Source organism: Muntiacus reevesi, chromosome 4 (genome assembly GCF_963930625.1).
Source record: "Muntiacus reevesi chromosome 4, mMunRee1.1, whole genome shotgun sequence".
Lineage (NCBI taxonomy): Eukaryota > Metazoa > Chordata > Mammalia > Artiodactyla > Cervidae > Muntiacus > Muntiacus reevesi.
Window position 1 is genome coordinate 53,272,639 of NC_089252.1, and position 22,543 is coordinate 53,295,181.

At 41.1% G+C, this 22,543-nt stretch overlaps 1 protein-coding gene across 2 annotated transcripts in view; it reads right to left on the minus strand.

The window, feature by feature from the left end:
• Positions 1 to 15,512: 15,512 nt before the first annotated feature.
• TXNL1 (thioredoxin like 1) overlaps positions 15,513 to 22,543 on the minus strand; it is a 30,330-nt gene continuing 23,299 nt past the window's right edge. The window contains exons 7-9 of one of the 2 annotated variants that reach the window (XM_065932800.1): positions 21,873 to 21,977; positions 17,161 to 17,203; positions 15,513 to 15,748 (exon numbers count right to left, since the gene is read on the minus strand). In XM_065932800.1, the coding sequence (XP_065788872.1) occupies positions 17,165 to 17,203; positions 21,873 to 21,977 (144 nt within the window). In that variant the 3' untranslated portion in view covers positions 15,513 to 15,748; positions 17,161 to 17,164. The remainder of the gene's footprint in view (positions 15,749 to 17,160; positions 17,204 to 21,872; positions 21,978 to 22,543) is intronic. The other variant, XM_065932801.1, reaches the window with a different exon arrangement.

Here is a 22,543-nt window from a genome sequence, read left to right on the forward strand (position 1 = left end):
AATAAAGCAGGGAAGGAAGGGTGGGGAGCCAGAGACTGGTGTTGGCCAGCCTGCGTGGGAGAGGGCTGGCCGGAGAGAAGACAGTGGGAGATGGTGTCCCAGTGAAAACGGAGGGTGTGTGGGAGCTAGGCTCTGATTATCCAGGAGAAGAGCTCGAGGCAGCAGGCACAAATGCTCCTGGGAGGACTGAGAAACAGCAGGTCGGCCAGGGAGACTCAGCCCAGCAAGCTGAAGAAGCAAGGACCCAGCAATAGGGTCAGAGGAATAAGCAGGAGCAAAAGCCAGATTGGGGCAGGGATGGGAGGGCACCCCTGAATCACTGTAAAGACGTTGCTTTTGCTGCAGTAACATGCGGCAGAGCCGCTGCGGAGGTTGGAGCAGTGGAGGGTTCACGAATTACCAGCTGCTCCATGGAGCATAGGCTCCAGGGGGATGAGCAGAGTGGGAGCAGGGCATCTGGGAGGAGCCCTTGCCATATCCCGATGTGGGGTGATGACGGTTGGGTCATGCCCTCACCTCCCACCTGTTCCAGGATGAAGCATGGCTAACTCAGAGAGAGATGTTAATGAGATCAAGGTCAAGGAATCGTGTGAGCATCCTTTGGGCCAGTATTGCCAACCTGAGCTTCCAGATCTTTGGAAGTCCTCTCCTGCTTCCTGTCCATCAGTACTCCTACGGGAAGTTATTGGGAAGGTGACTTAGGCTAAACATCAAGTTTCTTTGCAGTGAGCTGAGCTTGTAGCCCCCAGGCTTTCTGTGCTGATCAGAAGGTTGGGTTGATAGCAATGCCTGTCTTGAAGGTTTTTTTAAGTAGGAAAATCAATGAATACTTAACAAATGGGGTTTGTTTTATGCATGCTAAGTTGCTAAATCATGTCTGACTCCTTTGTGACCCCATGGAATGTGTAGCCTTCAAGGCTCCTCTGTCCATGGATTCTCCAGGCAAGAATACTAGAGTGGGTAGCCAATCCCTCCTCCAGGGGATCTTCCTGACCCAGGGATCAAAACCATGTCTCATATCTCCTGCATTGTCAGGAGAGTTCTTTACCACCAGCACCTCCTGGGAAGCCCTTGTTTTGTAGACCTGATGTTTTAAAGCACAGAGCCCGCAAGGGGTGAGCAGCTCATTCCTTCATTCCTTGGTAGGTAAAATAGTAAAACCACTGCGATGGAGGAGGGCTAGAGATCCTGTTTCCACTCCCACCCAGGCGTCTCTGTTCTTAGTTCCCGAGAGAGGCAGGTGAAGGTGTGGGCCTGGGTCAGGGTACATGCTTCTGTGCATTTCCAGTGCACACCCTCCGGGAAGGAAACGGAGTGTGAGCAGCCAGAACAAGTCACCAGGGCCTCGGTTTCCTCATCTGTGGAATTAAGAGGTTGGGTGAAATGATCCACCCTAGCTTTAAGCATCTATGATACTGTGAGCGGTCTTTGTCCATGGGAAATGAAGGAGAAAGGATTTCACTTAACTCCTGGTCAAGAATCCAGGTAAAAGACTGCCCTGGCAACCCCGTAGATAAGACCCCACCCTTCCAAGGCAGGGGGTACATGTTTGATCCCTGGTCAAGGAACTAAGATCCCACATGCCATGTGGCTTGACCAAAAGAGTCCAGGTAAACAGTCTAGCATTGAACACTTCTGCATACCTAGAAACTACAAACATGTGTAAATCATTTTTAGTCTTGGCATAAGAAGGAAATTTTAAATCCATCTGACAACCTAATCATATGATGTTTTATCAAACTCTGAGTTTAGAAAGATGTTATAAAAACCTGATTTATTGAATGTATTAGGATAGACAAGTCATGCTCCTGATTTATATACTAGGGTCAAACACAATACCTCAAGGTCTTGGGTGGGCTTAAGTTATATCTCAGCTGTAGTTCTTTTTTTTTTTTTTTAAGAGCCAAGAGTATGTGGAAATACTTTGTTTTGCTTTTTATCAATTGCTGGAGCTCATGTGAGCTACTTCAAGGGCCAGCCATGCTCTGGGGCTTATCCTCTTGGCAGGAGAGGCAACTGTTCAGAGGTCAAACAAGGGCTCATTTCCTCCCCTCCAGGCCAGCAGAGATCTTCCATTCCCAGACTGACTTTCATTCCTTCAGCTGAGCCGGAAGGCATTGTTCCCTAATAAAACACAACACGTCGGAAGATCGTCACATGAGTTGCTCCCAGATTTACTATTTGAAGACTGAGTGGTGATCATTGTTGGTTAGAAGAGGAGAAGCAAGTAGACACAATGCCTCTGGCAGGGCAAGGACTGAGGAGCCAGAGGCTGGAAACACAAAAGTCCAGGGATGCCTCCTGGAACTTCTCTGATGGTCCCGTGGCTAAGATTCCTCACTCCCAATACTGGAGGCCTGGGTTCAATCCTGGTCAGGGAACTAGATCCCACATGCCACAACCAAGAGTGTGCATGCCACAACTAAGACCCAGCGCAGCCAAGTAAATAAATATTTTAAAAAGTACAAGGGTCCCTTGTTACCAGTATTTCCCAGGGAGAATCCCACAAACCAGCACAATTATCGTAATTCCCTTTTGGGGCTTCGAGAATCCTATTTTCCTTGGTTAAGTTAACACAAGCATTTGTTTGGACTTACCTAAGCACACATTCCCGACTCCTTCTGCTGCCTTCTCGGTGGTTGAAGGATTAACATCGCTGATTATAGAATTGTGGGTCAGACACACTTGAAGGTCACTTGGTCTAACTTTTCACCTCAAATAGGGATTCTGGCCCACTGAGGGCCTCTCTTGATTCTTAACTCTTTCCAGTGATGAAGACCCCACTGCTCCATAAGGCACTGTGTTTATTTTATTTTCAGGAAGTTCTTCCTTATAGTAAATCAAATCCTCTGTCTCTAAAGTTCACCCATAAAATCTGGTCTTCCACAATCACTTTGCTTTTTAATTTGCTTGGCTGTGGCGGGTTTTAATGCGGATCTTTAGTTGTGGCTTGAGGACTCTTAGCTGCAGCATGTGGGCTGCAGGGACTGAACGCAGGCCTGTTTTGGGAGCGTGGAGTTTTGGCCACTGGACCACCAGGGAGGCCCCCACAATGGCTTTGATTAGCGCATCTCAAAGTCTAACTTCAAACATCCTTCTCTGATCATCAAGGCCCTCCCCTTTATTCTTTCTTTCACTGGCCTAGTTTTAGGGGAAATCCTGTGAAGTCTTGGTGAGGGCAGATCTGACAAGCCATGCCGTCTTTAAAAAGAAAAGGAAGGCTGGAAACTTCCCCGGTGGTCCAGCAGTGAGGACTCAGCGCTTTCACTGCCGTGGGCCTGGGGAACCCCTGTCAGGGAACTGAGATAGCAAGCTGCACGGGATGGCCAAGGAGAGCAAAGGAATGGAAGGCTGGCTGGGCCAAAGCTACGCTTACTGCAGAGGAGATTTTAGCACAGCTCTTCGGTTCCACGTGGCATGTGACGTTCTCCCTGGAGATATTCCTCATGCTTTAAGAGGATCATTTTCCAAATTTGATAACCGATCACATTTTCTAATAGCTTCCAACATCTTAAAATTAACCCACAATGAGTATTTTGACACAACCCCCGCCCTGAGGAAATTACTTCTTATCCAAATTAACTGCAAAATCAGAAAAAACTTTAAATGGTTCTGAAACCCACGGGACGCAGGAAGATAGCTTATAATAATTCACTGGGCTCTTCATGACATCTAGTGGTGAAACCTGGAAGAGCTTACAGCTACTCAGAAGGTGGGAACATTCTTAATCTTATTATTTAACATTTGCTCTTTGAATACTTTGTTTTGTGAAATTGTAAATTCACTTTCCCATCAACTATAATGATATACTTGTCTTTATGCATCTTTACTGCTTTATACCTTTCCTATGTGGCCTTACTTTGAAATCAATGAAATTCATTTTTTCACAAATTTAGAAAAAAATCCTCCTTTTATAAAAGATGCTTTGTATGTGTGTGTTTAATTATTATTTTATATTGGGGTATACTTGATTAACAATGTTGTGTTCGTTTCAGGTGTACGGCAAAGTGATTCAGTTACGCATCTATCTATTCAAAAGAGGGGTTTTGGAAGAGCATAAATAACTCGATTTTGATCTGGAAGCATACTACAAAAATGTTTTGCATAAATGTATTCATCTTCAAGCATGGTTTTTAGATTTGGGGTTCCTGTGAAATCAGAGTCATTTATAGCTAACCTTGAATGTATTGTTATTCACAATTAGAAGTAGATAAATTTCACAGGCAGAGAAGCTGACAAGTCTTTAAGCCTTCACACTTAGTTTTGCAGGAAGAACTGAAGTTAATTAGAAGCGATTATACGTACATTGCATGTGTGTGTGCATTTGTGTTGTGCACACACACCACCAAAGCCTTGGGAAGGCTGCATTTTTTTTTTTTAATGTTTTAAAAATAAACATAATCTCCTTCCCATGTGTTGCTATAAGCCCAGTAAATCTAGGAAGCTCAGCAGGATTGAACAAGGTCATTTCTTGTCAGGACTCCAAGGGGGAGCAGGAAGCCACCGGGAGCATCAGATGCTGGCATCCTAATCCCCGCTCAGCACCGGCCTGCGGCACCGGGACGCGCCGTGCCAGCTCCGCAGGCGGGCGGACGGCATGGACGTGAGCGCAGAGCCAGGGCCGCGGCCCCCTGCCCACGGGCCCCTTGCAAGATGGATCTACATCCCCCGCCCTAGTAATAAAGGCAAAATTCCAGCTGAGTCTGCTCACTTCTTAATTCCGGTAAACAGGAAATTGATGGTGAACAGCTATATCCAAACCTCTAAAGCAAAGAGGCTTCACTGATTCCTTCTGGGTTCTGTGGAGTTTAAATATGTATATTTAATATAATGTATTTTAATTAAATATAATGTATTTTCAACGCAAAGGCAGAGCCCTTCACCAATCAGCTGGTCCCGAGACTGGGTGGGCCCTCCGATGTGGTCCGTGTCCGGGCGCTGGGGAAGGTGATTCGGAGGTGGGGGCTTGGGGCTTGAGTCCAGGGTGGGTCAGCAGGTGGGCAGGCGCATGCTGGAGATCACAGAGCCTGCTCAGAGCTGAGGGGAGCCCAGCGCCTGGTCCCGGGGAGGCGCCACCTGAACTGGGGGGTCTACCACTGAGGGTGGTCCAGGAGCCCGGCTCCGCGGGAGCTGGCCTGGAGGCTGGGGCTCTGGGGGCTGGCTGGGCACCGGGGTGGGTGGCAAGCCTGGTGCTGGGCCTGTCTGGGAGCCTGTGTTCGCAGGAGTCCACCTGGAGCCTGGTGTCCCGGGAGCTGGTCACCTCCAGGGTGGGCGAGAAGCTTGGGGTCATGGGGAAACCTTTTGGGAGCCTGAGGTCACAGGAGTCCAGGGGCGCTGGGATACATGGCGGTCTAGGAGTCCCCTGGAGGCCGGGGACCCCGGAACTAGCAGGGCTTCTGGAGCTAGCGGGCCGCCGGTGCACCAGCGGGCTGGGTCCGCGGAGGAGGGAAGTCCGGGCCGTGGAAGCCCACCTGGATCGGGCGCACGCGTTCGCTGTCCCCTCTGGACACGGGGAGGCTCTCTCTCTCGGGGGACTGTCCAGGCCTAGGGCCAGGGACGAGGGGAGGGGGCAGCGTGAATCTCTTTCCCACCCGCCTCCATGCAGCTTTTCTTAAGTCTGTGCTTCTCCCGGCTCTGTAATCCCTCACTGGGTACCTTTGGCTCTTGCAAAGGTATTTTCGAGTGCGGATGGTTTCTGGGGGAGAGGCGGGGTGGCACGGTGAGCGCTAGAAATTTCTATGACTGCCAGTTTGCCAACTTTCGCATTAATAACATAACTCAATAATACAAATACAAATACATTTTTAAATAAAGAGTCCTATATTAAAGACATTCCTGGGACTTCCCTGCTGGTCCAATGGTTAACACTTTGCCTTCCAATGCAGAGGGTGCAGGTTCGATCCCTGATCAGGGAGCAAAGATCCCATATGCCCCATGGCCAAGAAACCAGGACATAAACAACATAAGCAATATTATAACAAATTCAATAAAGGCTTAAATTAAAAAAAAAAAAAGACATTCCTCCAAAAAACTGTCTAATAAGCACATGAAGAGAGGCTAGACATCACGAACCATCAGAGAAAGACACATCAAAACCACCATGAGGTATCACTTTGCGCCTACTAGGATAACTACAATCAAAAAGTCTTATAATAACACGTTTTGGTGAGGGTATGGAAAACCAGGCCTTTTCCACGTGGCACTGTGGTAAAGAACCTGCCTGCCAATGCAGGAGACATAGGAGGCGCAGGTTCGATCCCTGGGCCGGGAAGATCCCCTGGAAGAAGGTGTGGCAACCCGCTAAAGTACTCTTGCCTGGAGAATTTCATGGACAGAGGAGCCTGGAAGGCTACAGCCCACAGGGTCGCACAGAGTCGGACGCGGCTGAGACTGAGCACCGTCGGAGAACCAAGGGCCTTCATCTGCTGTTGCTAAGGATGCAAAGTGACGTAGCCACTGTGGGAAAGAGCCCGGCTGAGCATAGAATTACCCTATGAACCAGCAACTCCATTCTAAGGTATACACCCCAAAGAAATGAAAATACATGTCTACACAAACGCTTGTACATAGATGTTTATAGCAGCATTATTTACAACAGGCAAACACGGAAGCCTCCCAAATATCCATCAGAAATGAATGCATAAATGAATAGCCATACAATATAGCCATACAATAGAGTATGGCCATACAACAGAGTATTATTCAGCTACAAAAAAAGAGAGTATGTACTGACACATACAGATGCACCTTAAAAAGATGCTAAGTCAAAGAAGCCAGCCACAGAGACCACATATCCTGTGCTTCCATTTACAGGAAATGCCCAGAACAGAGAGATTCAACATAAAGGCAAAAAGTAAATTAGTAGTTAAGCAGGAGTCATTGTAATGGAGGGATGGGATGTTGATAGCTAAAGGGAGGGAGTTTCTCTTTGAGGTGGTGAAAATGTTCTAAAATTGAATCTGGTGATGGCTGCACTTTTGTGACTAATAAAAAGCCATGGAAGTGTACATGTTAAATGAGCGAATTGGATGGTACATGAATTACATCTTAATAAAGCTGTTGTGTGTTTTAAGTATCTTTAAAAGTTTCTCCTGTCCAAATCCATTCCATCATAAGTACATGGATCTTTCCAATTTGAATATCTCTAGTTTCTTGTAGTATTTTGAAACGTTATTTTTCATGAACATAAATTTTTACTCACCTCAAGGATGGTTAAAATATAGCTAGCATAAAGGGACCTGACTTCAGATTCAAAACTGTTTTTCACCATGGACGAAACAATCTCAGGCACCATTTATAAAAAATTGCCTTTATCCGAAACTTCTACTTCCTATAATGACAGGTGAGCCAGCCACTGGTGACAGCTAAAAATGCTAGACAAAATTTTTTTTTTAACAGATTCTTGAAAGCATCAAAAAAGATTAGGTCAAAGCAACAAGGCCAGTGTGCCCCAAGGGAATTTGCCCATCCTGGGGAAGAAGCTGCATTTTTGCATCCTCCGGTGGAAGTAGCTATGAAACCCGGAGCATGTCAAAGGTAAGAACAATCAGAAACCAGCCCCAGACCTAGGCAGGAGCTGCAAGGACATAGTCCTTGGGGGAGGAGAGGAAGGAAGGCTTGAAATAGAAGTAAATTTACGTTAGCATGAAAACATACTACATTAAAAACACACCAACTAAACTTTAAGGCAAAAAAGCATAATTAGAAACTAAATTCACTCCCTAAATATAAGGGTTCAACTTAGAATGATATTAGGATGCTACAGCAGCTCTAAATTTATATGTATCCAATAATATCAAATCTAGAAATTAAAAACTCACCATACATGTGTATCTGTGGCTGAGTCCCTTGGCTGTTCAACTGAAGCTATCAAAACACTGTTAATCAGCTATACGCTGAATACAAAGCGAAAAGTTTAAAGTCCCAAAATACAAATTCAATAAATAAACACACACAAAAGACTGTTACACATAACAGTAGACAGATCTACGGAACAGAATAAACTGTCCAAAAGCAGGCTTATACAGTCCCTTAATTTCAACAAAGGATATCAAGTTATATGTCTGTAAAAACAGCTAATTCCTGAAATGGCATGGATGGATTGAAGAGTTCTGATAAGAATTGCATTAGGGTGCTACGAAAAATGGGCTTCCCAGGCGGTGGCGGTGGTAAAGAACCTGCTTGCCAATTCAGGAAATGCAAGACATAGGTTTGATCCCTGGGTCAGAGAGATCCCCTGGAGGAGGGCACAGCAACCCACTCCAGTATCCTTGCCTGGAGAATCTCAAGGACAGAGGAGCCTGGCGGGCTACAGTCCATGGGGTCACAGAGAGTCGGACATGACTGAGCACCCACACATGTGCACTTACCCTTGGCCCTCTGCCAGTTGCCCTTTTTTTGAGTTAAATAACCCTTTTAAACTTAAAAGTCACCTGCAGTAAAGGCTACTTCCTCATTCCTAATGCTATCACTCTGCTCACTCCTTTGGGAGAATTGTGTGGTCAGGGAAGTAAAGCGGCCCCACTATTTTAAAGTGCTTGGTCACAGGAAGTCATAGGGATCCAGTGAAGCAGTTCTGCATCAATGACTTGAAAATGCGGAAAAGCAGGTTTTGCCCATTTGCACATTCAATACTACCCTGCAATATAAGAAATCTTATTACTAAGGAATGACGCATCCGAGACTCTGACAGAGGAATCAACTTTGTGAAACTAAAAATCTTCAAGAGAATAAAAGCAGTCATGAAAGAATGTGCTAGAATGACAGATGGGACAGAATTTTAAAAAATTACAACCAAAATACAGGAGAAAAAGCCCCTGATTGTAAGGAAAGACTAAAGCCTTTAACGGCATCTTCAAATCCGTGCTTTACATTCCTCTTATGGAGTGTTGCCATCCATCTCCACGCCTTACTAATTGTCATGTAAAACTGTTCAGTCGTAGGCCTTGATAGCTTTGTGATTCCTTTGCCGGAAGCATTTCAGAATCCAGCTGTCTGCTAATGCTACCTTCAACCAAAAGATTACTAATTTAATTAATAGTTCTAATAATTACGCACTACAAAGGTTTTTACCACTACTTACTGGGTTGACAATTGGATATCCTCACCAATTTCACTATTTCTACTTTTGATAATGACGACCCCCTCTTGAATTTAAAACCATTTAACTCCTCCTGTTTTTCCATCCTGTTAAAGTCTGCTTTCAGACTCCTCTTTACCTAATTCTATATTATTTTTTTAGTGTTTCCTAGTATTTGCTGTGTAGTTTCCTTCTCCCCTTTTCTATTCTCTCTAGACACTCCCCTTCATACACATATTTCAACTTCAGTGTCTAAATTGAGTCCCAGTTCCCTGATTCTAGCCCTAAGATCTAAGACCACATTCCTGCTGAAAAGGAGCAGGATCCTTGCCCCATGTCCTCAGCCAACCTTTGGTCTGTGGAGAAACTTTAACCAAAGAGCAAATTTAATCAGAAAAGTGAGAAAATGCAGGAAAAAGAAAGGAAGACAATCAATGGAGACCAAATAATAAAAGTTTAGTCCGTAAGTATGGTCAAGGACATTTAGTTCCTTCTCAAGGACTATACATACTATTCTGAGGCATATCCTGGACATGGAACAACAGACTGGTTCCAAATAGGAAAAGGAAAACATCAAGGCTGTATATTGTCACCCTGCTTATTTAACTTACATGCAGAGTACATCATGAGAAATGCTGGGCTGGAGGAAGCACAAGCTAGAATCCAGATTGCTGGGAGAAATATCAATAACCTCAGATATACAGATGACACCACCCTTATGGCAGAAAGTGAAGAACTAAAGAGTCTCTTGATGAAAGTGAAAGAGGAGAGTGAAAAAGTTGGCTTAAAGCTCAACATTCAGAAAACTAAGATCATGGCATCTGGTCCCATCACTTCATGGCAAATAGATGGGGAAATAGTGGAAGCAGTGTCAGACTTTATTTTGGGGGCTCCAAAATCCCTGCAGATGGTGATTGCAGCCATGAAATTAAAAGACACTTACTCCTTGGAAGGAAAGTTATGACCAACCTAGACAGCATATTAAAAAGAAGAGACATCACTTTGCCAACAAAGGTCTGTCTAGTCAAGGCTATGGTTTTTCCAGTGGTCATGTATGGATGTGAGAGTTGGACTAGAAAGACAGGTGAACACCAAAGAATTGATGCTTTTGAACTGTGTTGTTGGAGAAGACTCTTGAGAGTCCCTTGGACTGCAAGGAGATCCAACCAGTCCATCCTGAAGGAGATCAGTCCTGGGTGTTCATTGGAAGGACTGATGCTGAAGCTGAAACTCCAATACTTTGGCCGCCTGATGCGAAGAGCTGACTCATTTGAAAAGACCCTGATGCTGGGAAAGACTGAGGGCAGGAGGAGAAGGGGACGACAGAGGATGAGATGGTTGGATGGCATCACCGACTCAATGGGCATGGGTTTGGGTGGACTCCCGGAGTTGGTTACGGACAGGGAGGCCTGGTGTACTATGGTTCATGGTGTTGCAAAGAGTCGGACACGACTGAGCGACTGAACTGAACTCATCCTGGGAGCTGTCTTACATATATTGAAATTCCCACCAAATGGAGAAATTAATGCCTTGATGACCAGACTGTAGCCATGATGTAAGCTGCCACAATTTGAGAGCTGGCCTCAAGAAATGGAAACAAACCAATGCTGGAACTGAAGATTCACTTCCTTAATCAAGATGATGCCAGTCAGATCACCAGTGACCAACTTCAGGATGACTGTCAGAGCTGACTGTACTGTTTTGGCCTGTAGCCCCCTCCTTCAGCCTAGAAAATCTTGTGCCCACTGATTGTCAGTGGCAGGGGAGTTGGCCTTTGGACAGGCGTTCCCCCACAACCCCTGGCTGCTGGCATCAAAACAAACTTTCCATTGCAGTGTCCTGGCCTCTTTATCAGCTATTGAGTGGCGAGCAGCCGGACCTAGGATCGGTTACACACTCAGTGTACCTAATAGATATTTCCACATGAAATCCAAGAAAAAAGCATCTATTGCTCAAGACAGTGTTGTACCCCAAGCTGTATCTCTCTTCCCTCCCCAACTTGCTTTATCCTAAGAATCAGTCTTCCTACCACATGTGTTCAAGTCACTGTGGACTCCTCTCTCTTCTTCCCTCCTCCCATAAACAAATGACAGCCTGATCTCTTTCACAAGAGGAGCTTCCTGCTATGGTTTCTTCTTGCTCTTCCAGCTTCATCTCCTCCCTCATCTCAGTCCTTTTATGTACACAGCATGCATTTATTCCTTGTTCAGTCGCCCGCTTATGTCCGACTCTTTACAACCCCATGGACTGCAGCACAGCAGGCCCCCCTGCCCCCCACCAATCTCCCCAAATTTGCCCAAGTTCATGTCCATTGAGTTGGTGATGCCATCCAGCCATCTCATCCTCTGATGCCCTCTTCTCCTTCTGCCCTCAATCTTTCCCAGCATCGGGGACTTTTCCAATGAGTCAGCTGTTCGCATCAAATGACCAAAATACTGGAGTTTCAGCTTCACCATCAGTCCTTCCGAGTATTCAGGGTTGATTTCCCTTAAGATTGACTGGTTTGATCTTCTGGCTGTCCAAGCGACTTTGTCCAGCACCACAGTTCCTTACTTCTGCTAAATTCCCCTCCTTACCTTGCTAAAGTGCAAATTCCTACAGTCTCTCAGGTTTACCTCAAGCATCTCCTCTTGGAAACTGAGAATTTGTTCAGTTATTGATGACAGAGATCAAAGCAACTTTAGTTTGGCACTAGGGACAAGTCCTTGCATTACTGCTCATAAGCCTGTAAATAAGACTACTAATAATTAACTACTTCCTGCTCTGGACCAGGAAGGCGTGGCCACAGGTGCTACGCAGCAGAGGAGGCATACATCATCACCAGCGCTAGCTTCTTCCCGTTTCTCTTGTGCTGAGCCTTATAGATAAGCAGGAACTGGACAGGGGAACAAATTAGGTCAGAGGCAGGCATCAGTTATCAGAGCACATTCTGGTAAGTGCTAGTAAGGTGCATCACCAGGGGGAAGCGGGTGGGCGTCGGGGGATAGGAAAGGCTGGGGAGGGAGGGCCCACGGGAAGAAATCCACAAGCAGGCTAGCAGGCATGTGGAGGACACGTGGCGGATGCCAGGTCAGAGGCAAGGAGACAGTAAGGAGTCCGCTGCACCCTGCTTAGCAAAGACCGAGGATGGAGGTACAGGGTAGGGAAGACTACGCCTTATCCTTGTTCCAGATCGAAGTGACACACATTTCATCTTCCTAACGAGCCTAAGAAGTAATGTTTTGACCCATTTTTACTCAGAGGAAACTAAAGCTCCTAAACTACTTGCTCAACTTGATACAGCTTACAAGTAGGAGGGGCAGAGAGTCCAACTTCAAGGATCCTGCTCCTGAGCAGCACAATGTCAGCATCTCAAATGCACATCCCAGTATAAGCAGTAAATCATGCTTCACAAATGAATCTGGCCTGTCCAATTTATAAAACTTGTAAATAAAACTTCCTCAGAGAAATACCCTGGCAGGTTTAGGGTAACAATAGGGGTTTTAATATTATTCCAAGCTGTGTAGAATTTTAGTAGAATATACAAATAATAAAGTGATCTTATGGGCCTAGTTCTACCTTCTCCAATTCTTAATTTGGCATGGACCAATTTAAAAGCAATCATATTAACCTGTAAAATCACCACTCTGCCCACTTAATCTTATCAAGGTAGGGCATATTTTTTAAAAGTACTGATCTAAAAATGAAACAATGCAGAAAACAGATGTCACGTTTACCAGGGGGTAAAGGGAAAAGGGGTTGCTAGATCGAGCTTGACATATACACACTACTGTAAACAGATAACGAATGACCTATTACACAGCACAGGTAACTCAATACTCCGTAATGGCCTGTATGTGAAAAGAATCTGAAAGTGGGAATGTCTCGGGCAGTCTGGTGTTGAAGACTTGGCCTTCCAATGCAGCGGGTGTGGCTTCAATCCCCGATCTCTGGCAGGGAGCTAGGATCCCACATGCCTCTGGGGCAAAAAACGAAAATGTAAAACAGAAGCAATACAGTAAAAAATTCAATCAAGACCGAAAAAATGGCCCACATTAAGAAGAAATCTAAAAAAATAATAAAAAGAATGGATACATGCATAACTGATACCCTTTGCTATACACCTAAAACACATTATAGATCAACTATATGTCAATAAAAATTTTAAAAATATATTTTTAAAAATCAATCTAAAAACAATCTGAAGTCAAAAGATGCTTACGATGACATCAATATTCTGCCATAGGCAATAGACTTAGTGAAGGAATAAAATATTTGTACATTAAAATCACTTACCTAACAAATATGCTATATGAATATTACAAAACACAATGTGTTTGGCAAACTTTCTAAAATACAGACTTCCGCTTCTAAAAATGCAGTGTTAGATCTAAGTGAACACAATATTCCTCAGTTTTCCTTCAGTATGTAGTATACACCCTCCAGCCTTGAGACAAAGATAGCAGTTTTCAACTCACAGATTAAGTAGTTTCTAGAACACAATGCAAGCCTCGGGGAAAATTTGGTCAAAATGGACCATAAATGTCTGCCACAGGCATGAGTATGGTAGTCTGTCTGCACTTCTGCCCTCAGCCTCAGGGTGACAGACTCCGCACTGAAATAGTTTTGTTTCTATTATAGATAGTGTATATTTCATTATACCAGATAATGCATCCTGATGCAAAATGTGTGAAATCAAGAGAAAAGTTTTGTGAACTGTTCATGGTTTTGGTTTTTGCTATGTCTGACAAACAATGAACCTATTGTCTGTTTTCAAGAAAATACTAGCTATGGATGGTTTCAGTTACAATAACTAGGGTTACATTTCTTACATGCTCTTCCTATTCATTTGAAAAATTCAGTGTTCAAAAAAAAAAAAAGAAAAAGAAAAATTCAGTGTCACATATACAAATGTATATATGTATGTGTGTATGTATACACACAGTTTTAGGAGAAACATCAGCATTTCAGATTGGTAATTTAAATTATGTCAACTATGCATGTTTATTTGTAAAACTTCCTGTAGTGAAACATGTTACAGTTACCTATAAACATTCATTTCTCACTGTTTACAATTTGAATAATTATGAAATGTTTGTATTATGCAATCAACTGAGTAATAGAAAATTCACATAAACAATATAAATCTGATGTCCAATCCTTTACAAATATGAAGTTATTTTCACTGGACTTTCAAACTGAAAAGTATAAATAAGATGAGGTCAGCAATACTTAAGGTGAGGCACTTTTAACAATTACCCGAAGAGGTTTTGTTAAATGTACAAAATGTAAAACAAAACTTCTGATATTAATCTCACCCTTAATTCCAGACGTGATTAATCTGAGATGGTCTCTATTAAGGGGTGTTTTATAAACTTTTATTTATTTTACTTCTTGCCCTTCTGTTTCCATTTGATCCAAGGCAACATAATCAGGAAATACATGAACTATGTAGACATCACCACAGACCAGCTAATGTGCTTCCATACAAAGAAAACTAAACATTACTTAGTGACTCTAGGGTTTCAGAAAGTGATTACCACAAAAACTTGGACACGATTTTTTTTTTTTTTTCCAGAAACATGTATAAATACATTGGTGTCTCAAAGGCAAATCAGTATCTTGATCACAGTCCTAGACAAACAGGCCCTCGAATTTACCATTAACTGAATCAAAATTGTCTTATATACTCTTCAAACACTGAAATTTTTAAAATACTCAGAGAAATTTAAAAATCAAATTTTAGCTTTAAAAATAGAAAACTTTTAAGATTAAATTTATTAATCCTTTCTAGATTACAGTTTAAGATTTTTAAGTCATACGGAACAGATGGTCTTGCCAGCCTTTTGTGAAAGACCTTTTAAACATACACATGTGGCCAATTCATTTTCAACGTTAAACTAAGTTCTCTGTATATTTACACTGCATCATTTGGTAGTTAAAGTAATAAATCATTAAAACATATCAATTCCTCCTGCTCCATGAATTCACAGTACTTTATTTTTTCCTACTGTTGGATTCAACATATATTTTCAACATACCTTTCAACATATGTTGATAAAGATGACTCAAATTTTAAGTTTATCCAAAAGGGTATCCAATCTGTGATCCCACTAACAGTCTGAGGTGGGAACAGCTAAGTCTCATTAAACTTATTTATTCCTGGTGGTTTATAATTCGGGTGTTTTCTATAGTCCAGATGCCCAACTGCTATTTAACAACCTATGAGTCTGAACATAGTTAGCTCTTTCGAGTCCACTTGTCAAAATCACTTGCTGTGTGTGCACATGAACGCACATACACTCCTCAGTTCCTAAAACAGTTCTGCTTCTCTAAAGAGAGAAACAGGCTTTAGATCAATACGCTGTCAGACACTGAAGTCTCTGCTAAAGTCAGAAGGTGTCCAATTTTCACATAAATGGAAAGAGAAAATACTTATTTAGAACAACAAAAATTGAGCTTGGCAAAAGTAGTTACTTTTATTTACAATTGCATGTACTAAGGTTACAATAGAAACACTAGTGATACCATCTGAACAAAAGCAATGATTTATTGGTAATGGCAATGAGTGAAATATTGAAAGTCTCTGGCGAGAATCAAGCAACCATCCAGGAGCTGTAGATCTGATTGCAATGTGGTCTTCCAGGGTCTTTTGTACCTTTAGTGGCTTTCTCCTTTTTTGCCAACTACCTAGGAAGAAGAAAAATAACTTTATATATACCTCTTACTGATCGAGAAGTGAGTTATTTTCAAAATACTACTGTTATCATTTTTAAAACCTATATTAATTTTTATATTTGCATTTCTTTGGCATGCAGTGTATCTTCATTGTTGAAGCAAACTGTGACCCTCCCTCCCCTCCCAGTCTCTAGAAATTAAAACTAAAATACATGCAGGCTATTTTTGGTATTTCACACTGTTTTAAGAAAAAGTAATGCAACTTTTCAAAACAACGTTGACAGTTTAGAGAAGTTAATAAAAAGATGATGCTACATGAATGAAACATATTTGGCATACTATTTTTAGGCAATTAGATATCAATGTTGATCACAAAACAATGTAGAATTAAAAGAGTATGCTAAACTTATGTCTTCATGCCCAAGATGACAGGTTTCTAGACTTTTCTATCAATATGTAGACATGCAATGAAAACAGATTAAAAATTACTAATTTTGCCTAGTTTCTATTTTTAAAAAATCCTGGTTACTAAAATATACTACTAAAATATAAAGAATAAATCTAGGTTCAGTCAATGATTAGAAAAATTTTCCGTGGGAAGGTTTAAAAAATGTCCTAGGTTGCTATCAATGTGGCAGCATAAAACTGTAATGAATAAAGCTGATTTCTAACAACAGTTCTAGAAAACAAAGCCTCTATGGGAAGGTTCTAAAACGACATTCTAATCAAACAATGTACTTTAAACCTAAAGTTCATAATAATGTATTCTCACGGCAGAAATGTCTCTAAGGAAATCTACTTGCAAGCCACTGACATATATTTACATATAATGAAATTTATATGTACATTTATAAATATAATTTTCATATTTTAAATTGACTCTGGTCCAAAAGGCAGTGTCTGAGTCAAGCAGAACTCACAAAGATCTTCAGTACAAATCTGGTCTAAAACAGAACGTGGCTGGGTCAATGTCATTCATGGGAAAAGATGATCAAAAACCCATTCTACTGAATTCCTAATCACATATTGCAAGAAATGCTGTTTCCCCATCTTGAGGAAAAATACTTTTTATTGCTTTAAAATAACTCCTCTTTAATCCAAGGAAACCACGTGTTACAAAGTCCAAAAAGCCAAAAAAGATACAGAAGACAGTCTCATAAAAGAGCATGTGGATGAAAGTAAGCAGTTCAGATTTTGAGAGCCAGGGTGGGAGGGGTGTCTTTCCTAAGAAAGAGGGCAGGGGGTGCTATTTGTACCAAGATGAATTGAAGCAGATAAGCACCCAGAGCACTGTGGATCACTGTATCACTTGGGAACACACAAACACAGAGCTATTAGATTAAGCAAAAGAAAACAAAAACAATTAATATTAAAAATTAACATTTTAGCAGATGTGATACAATAGAAGACACGAATCTGCATACTGTTTCACAGGCTGATAACTCTCAACTTGCCAATGTGTATGCTCTGGAAAAAAGAAGAAATTCAGCATTCCAGTATGGAGCTTCTCATCCCAACAGTAAAGCTCTTTTATTCATTTTTAAGTCTTTATATTACACCTCCGAAAAACAAAAATTTTGGTACATCAAAACTAGGTGTCAAAAATATTTATTCAGTAAAGAGTCCATTGATCTTCTATGTTAATATTTTAACCCAGCCTGACTTTCAGTCCATAAGTCTTTCAACTGGCCTTGAACTCACTTGTATTGGCAAAGCAGAGGACAGGCCCACAATTAATCAGCAAAAAGATTCTAGGGCTACAGTTCCAATGAGAAAACCTATACCTCTCAATTTCAGCCTAATCAATATATTACACTAGCTCTAATATAAAAGAACTTGGTGAAACTGCTCATATTTGATTTCCAAAATAATTCTATTGTTCCTAAAAAATAAAAATTTTAGATTGAATTAAAACATTATCCAACTATTTAAATCTAAAAATATTCATGACAATGTAAGTTTAACTGCAATATTATTTCTCAAAATGTAGTACAAAATTAAATGAGACAAGTAAAAAAAAAAACAAGGTAGGTGAGCAATCTGGTATGGTAATGAAACTAACGCACCTAGTTGCAAGATCAGAACAAAAACCGAAACAAAATAAAAGGCCAACTGAGAAACATTGACTAGAATGAGATTTGAAGACAGAGATGGTTGAGGCAATCTAGGTAACAAGAGGGTTGATCCAGATGACAGAAGCTGTAGAGGTCTTGCCCCAGCAATGGCGAGAACGTGAGAAGGGTGAGAGCAGACAGGTGCTAGATGAGCAGAGAAGCAAGGAGGGGAGTAGAGTGAGATAAGGTCAATCTTTATATTACTTCATTTTTAAAAATCTTCTGTTTTTAGTTCATTTGAGTTGGATTAAAAAAGCTGAAAAATAAACAGACAAAAATGTTACAAAAATAGCTGATACGGTGAATGGCCAGTTAAGAAAAGTCTATTTTTATTACCGTGATAGAAAATCTGCTTTGCTTTTCACATGCACCTCATTCCCTAAGAAGCAGAAGCCCCTTCACTTTTGCTCAGTTTTGAATACTTATATTACTTTTGTATTAAAATAAAGCAAACCATGTGAAAAGCATATTTTTGCAAAGAAAACATCTACTTTCAATTAAAATGGCAAGCTTTTTTCATGCTGCAACATAGAGAACACATTTACTACAACAGATAGCCTAAGTATATATTATAATCTGGGCACAATGCCTCTTACGAGCCAAAAACAGAAAAATGGAAGGTATGTTCTAGTCTCCCAAATCTGACAAGTATGATCTTCTAAAACTGTGAGAGTATGCGAGGTGGTCTAAGACTTCTATCCACAACCAAGATTCAACAGCATTACCCTAGCTTCTGTCATCTTAATAACATAAGGAGAAGATCAATGGCATTCTGAGAACTAAAATTAACTAGGAACAACTCATGCAACATAAAAATAGAAACTGAAAATGCTACATAATTCTATTTTATCATTCATTAAAGTCATTTTATACAATTCTCTTCACTACACAGAGAGGTGCTGGAACTTTCCTCTGTGCTGATAAAACACATGCCAAATCTATACTGAAATTTTAAATTCTCATTACTGTCTGCAATGCCTTTAAAACTCAAATTGACTAAATAAGTAAAGAGAAAGTGCCACACTTGACTTCTCCTTGAATGAAGGACTTGCACCATCTCACTTCCATGCCCAGGGTGCCTGTTTTCCATTCTACCTAGAGTGCCTACTGGTGCCTTGAACTAAGCTTTGATTCATACTGGTTGGCATTCCAAACGTTTGGGCATTACCCTTTAACAATATAAACTTGTTACCATCAGCAATTATGACTACACACAACACAGGACCACAGGACTACAAGGGTCAGAGCACGGATCTATTATTCCCTTCACCAGAATCCAGACTCACTGATGGCTTTAAACAAGTGGCTCTCAATAAGGCCAATTTCAGTTAAACATAAACTAGCTTTTAATAACTGCAGCTTTCCTAAAGCTGCTGGCTTAGCACAGTATGAAAACTACTAAAATATGCGCTTACTTTTCAGAAATAACACTACAGGACAATGAAGGACACAAGCAGAGCAATCTCATTCAGAAACTACTGGAAGAATATGTAACATTAATACACATAAGAAAATCATTCAAACAATTAAAATTTATCAGACATTATAAAAGCAAAGGATTAAGAAGTCCAGAACACCGAGAAGGAAGTCCATTACACTGTTAACATAATTCTTGCAGCAGTTCTGTGTGATCCAAGCTGGGTGACCTTGAAACCCATTCAGGGAGTTTTCCAAGGTCAAAAGTGCTTTCATAATAATGCTAAATAAATTGTTATTTGCCTCTTTAACTCTCATTGTCTCACAACGGACAATGAAATTTTCCAGAGGCTACATGACTTATGATAGCAAAACTGATCGAATGCAGAAGCAAATATGAGAATGAGAGGATTCTACTAAGCTAGACTGTATACAATTTGTCAAAATGTAAAACAATGTTGTTCTTCTACAAAATTGGTTGTTGTTTTGGAAAATAAGTATTTTAATTTAAAAAATCACTTGTGCTAACACAATAATTTTATTATTTGTTAAGTAAATAAATATTGTTTAAATTTCCCAGTTTTAGCTTCTGAGATGGTAAGTATTAGATAAATACTGGCCCACAACAATCTTTACCAGTGTAAAGGCGCCCTGGGACCATGAAGTATTGAGAACTACTATTCTACAGTGATTTTTCAATAAGGTTAAAAAAAAAAGTACCTAGTTAAACATATAGTACTATAGAACAAACACAAATACTCTCAAAGAAGAAAAGAAAAACACCCGTACTATTCTAAAGACAGTCAAAAAACGTAGTCTGGTGGTCAAAAAAGAGAGAGAACAGGCCAGAAGAGATGTGAACTCTTGCGTAGTTGCTACATCGTGTCAGACTCCTTTGTGACCCCATGGACGGTAGCCACCAGGCTCCTCTGTCCATGGGATTTCTCAGGCAAGAATACTGGAGTGGGTTGCCATTTCCTTCTCCAGAGGATCTTCCTGAACTAGGGATGGAACCCACATCTCTTGCATTGACAGGTAGATTCTTTCCCACTTGCCACCAGGCAAGTGCTAGGGACAGGAGAGGGGACGTTAAAAACAAAGAGGTGGAGGCATCCTGAGATGGGCAATTATTAATGCACACTAGAAAAACTGTAACTGGATGGCAGGCTGGTAAGAAGATAAATAAGAGTAGGGGTTACCTGGAGGAAACATGGAAATCAAGAAGCATAAGCTGAGGTGAGAAGCAGGAAACCAGTCGAATTAACAGTATGAGGAAATAATGGGATTCAGAGTAAGAGATCTTAGCAGAGAATTGTGCTAGAAGCAAACTATGCCAAGGCACAGTTAAAGCCAATCCCAATGGCATCTGACCCAAACAAGCAAAGGAGCAAAGCAGGCAGCCAAAACGTCTTTGTTGCTCACACGGTTTCCCAGTGCAGCACATTTCGTATCATAAAAACGTAGATGTTTAATCTCTGCTTCTTCTGACCTGTCATCATGCGTATGTCAAACATCCCACATGACAGATCTAAGAACAAAACTGTTCCTACAGCTCCCAAAAGTTAACTACGCTGTGAGACAGGAAGACAGCAGTTGGAAAATGATGTTAAAATATTTATTGTCAGCGTCCAGTTTTATAAGTTCATCCACTGTTACAAAATTTTATTTTCCTGCAATTGAATTAAAATTAAACCTCATCAAAAAGAATGAGTTTTCTGGGTGTTCCATGGCTTCAATTCCCCAAACAGGGGTCTAGATGGCAAACCAGGTGCCTCTTCCGCTACACACTGGCGACCCTGGGGAAACACCTCCTCTCTTACTAATCACCCCAAGTTCTAGAGCACCTGCCGGACGCAGCCATCGGGAATGCTGCAGCCTCTCCATCTCCTCGGCTGCTACACAGCCCATCTGTGCACAGCAGCTGGCTCTGTACTGACCAAGCTCTTGATGGCACGGCTATGCTCTATGGCTGTATATTTTAAGAGTCATCCTCAGGAACTGTTACCAGTTAGAAGTAGTTCTAAGAATCAAACAATGTTCTTATTTCTAAAGGTCCCATGGTAACATAAATTCTTATGCAAACCTTCAGAGTATGTCCTCAAAAACAAAAACCAAACCAAAAAAGCCACTGAACACATATGCCTGTTTGCTGAAGGGTTATTTGCTGAAATGTGTTCTTCAGCACAAAGACAGGGTTTGAAAGCATCTCAGTGAAGTCAAGGAGCCCGTTCTTCTTGATTAAAATCACTGTCATTTTAAATATGTTTTCATCAGAAACAATGACAATCAAAATCTTAATATAAGCAAGCAAAGTTCTTAAAAATTCACTAATAATGAGTTAATGTACTCCGATTTTCACTATCCCTAACTACCTGCTGTAACAAAACAATAATTTATACCTTCTTATTTGGATGCCATACATTAACGGACACTGTCAATGACACTTATCTTTATTAGAGATTTCCTATTAAGAAATCTAAAAATGTGATTAGAAGGCCCTACTGTTTATCCTTATAAAATTTCATGACATGATTTTGATCATTTTAAAATTATTTCTTTAAAATTACTATTTTTATTTCTCCTAGATATCATTTAAACAAACTTACTCGTTTGAAGTCATTCATATTTGTTGCCTGGACTGGAGTCCCAATAAAAGTAAAATATGAAATTCTTGTTGTTTCTTCTTCACCTTGATTGGACTGAACAAATATCTACACACATAAAGAATTTTACCATTAATGATTACACTTCTTTTTCGATAAGTATGCTGATTTAATCGATTTTCTTAGATTATTAATAAAAATACCTTCCATTCTTTACACTTACACTTACACTAGGATTCCTATAGCATCACTAATTCTACTGTCTGCTCGACTGTTTTTACCTTGTCCAAGGGGAATCACGGCAGGATACTTACATATGTAAGCTCTGCATGATTTGGCATGATAATGTTGAAGGGTCAAAATTAAATTATTTACAGAGAATACGGAAGAGCATGAAACTCAAGATTACAACAGGCAGAATGCTACTGAAATTTTACTAAAACTATAATTTTTTACTGAGGAAAATCTTGGCAGTTATCTTCTTTCTGATACTCCATCATTCATTCTACTCCCTAAAATGTTAAAAGAAAAAAGAGAGCGCTGGAAATCAGCCCCTAAAACCATACTGTGCCCTGTGCGTAGGGGTGGGCTGCCGTGTCCTTCTCCAGGAGATCTTTCCGACCTAGGGATCAAACCTGTGTTTCCTGCACTGCAGATTCTTTACCCACTGAGCC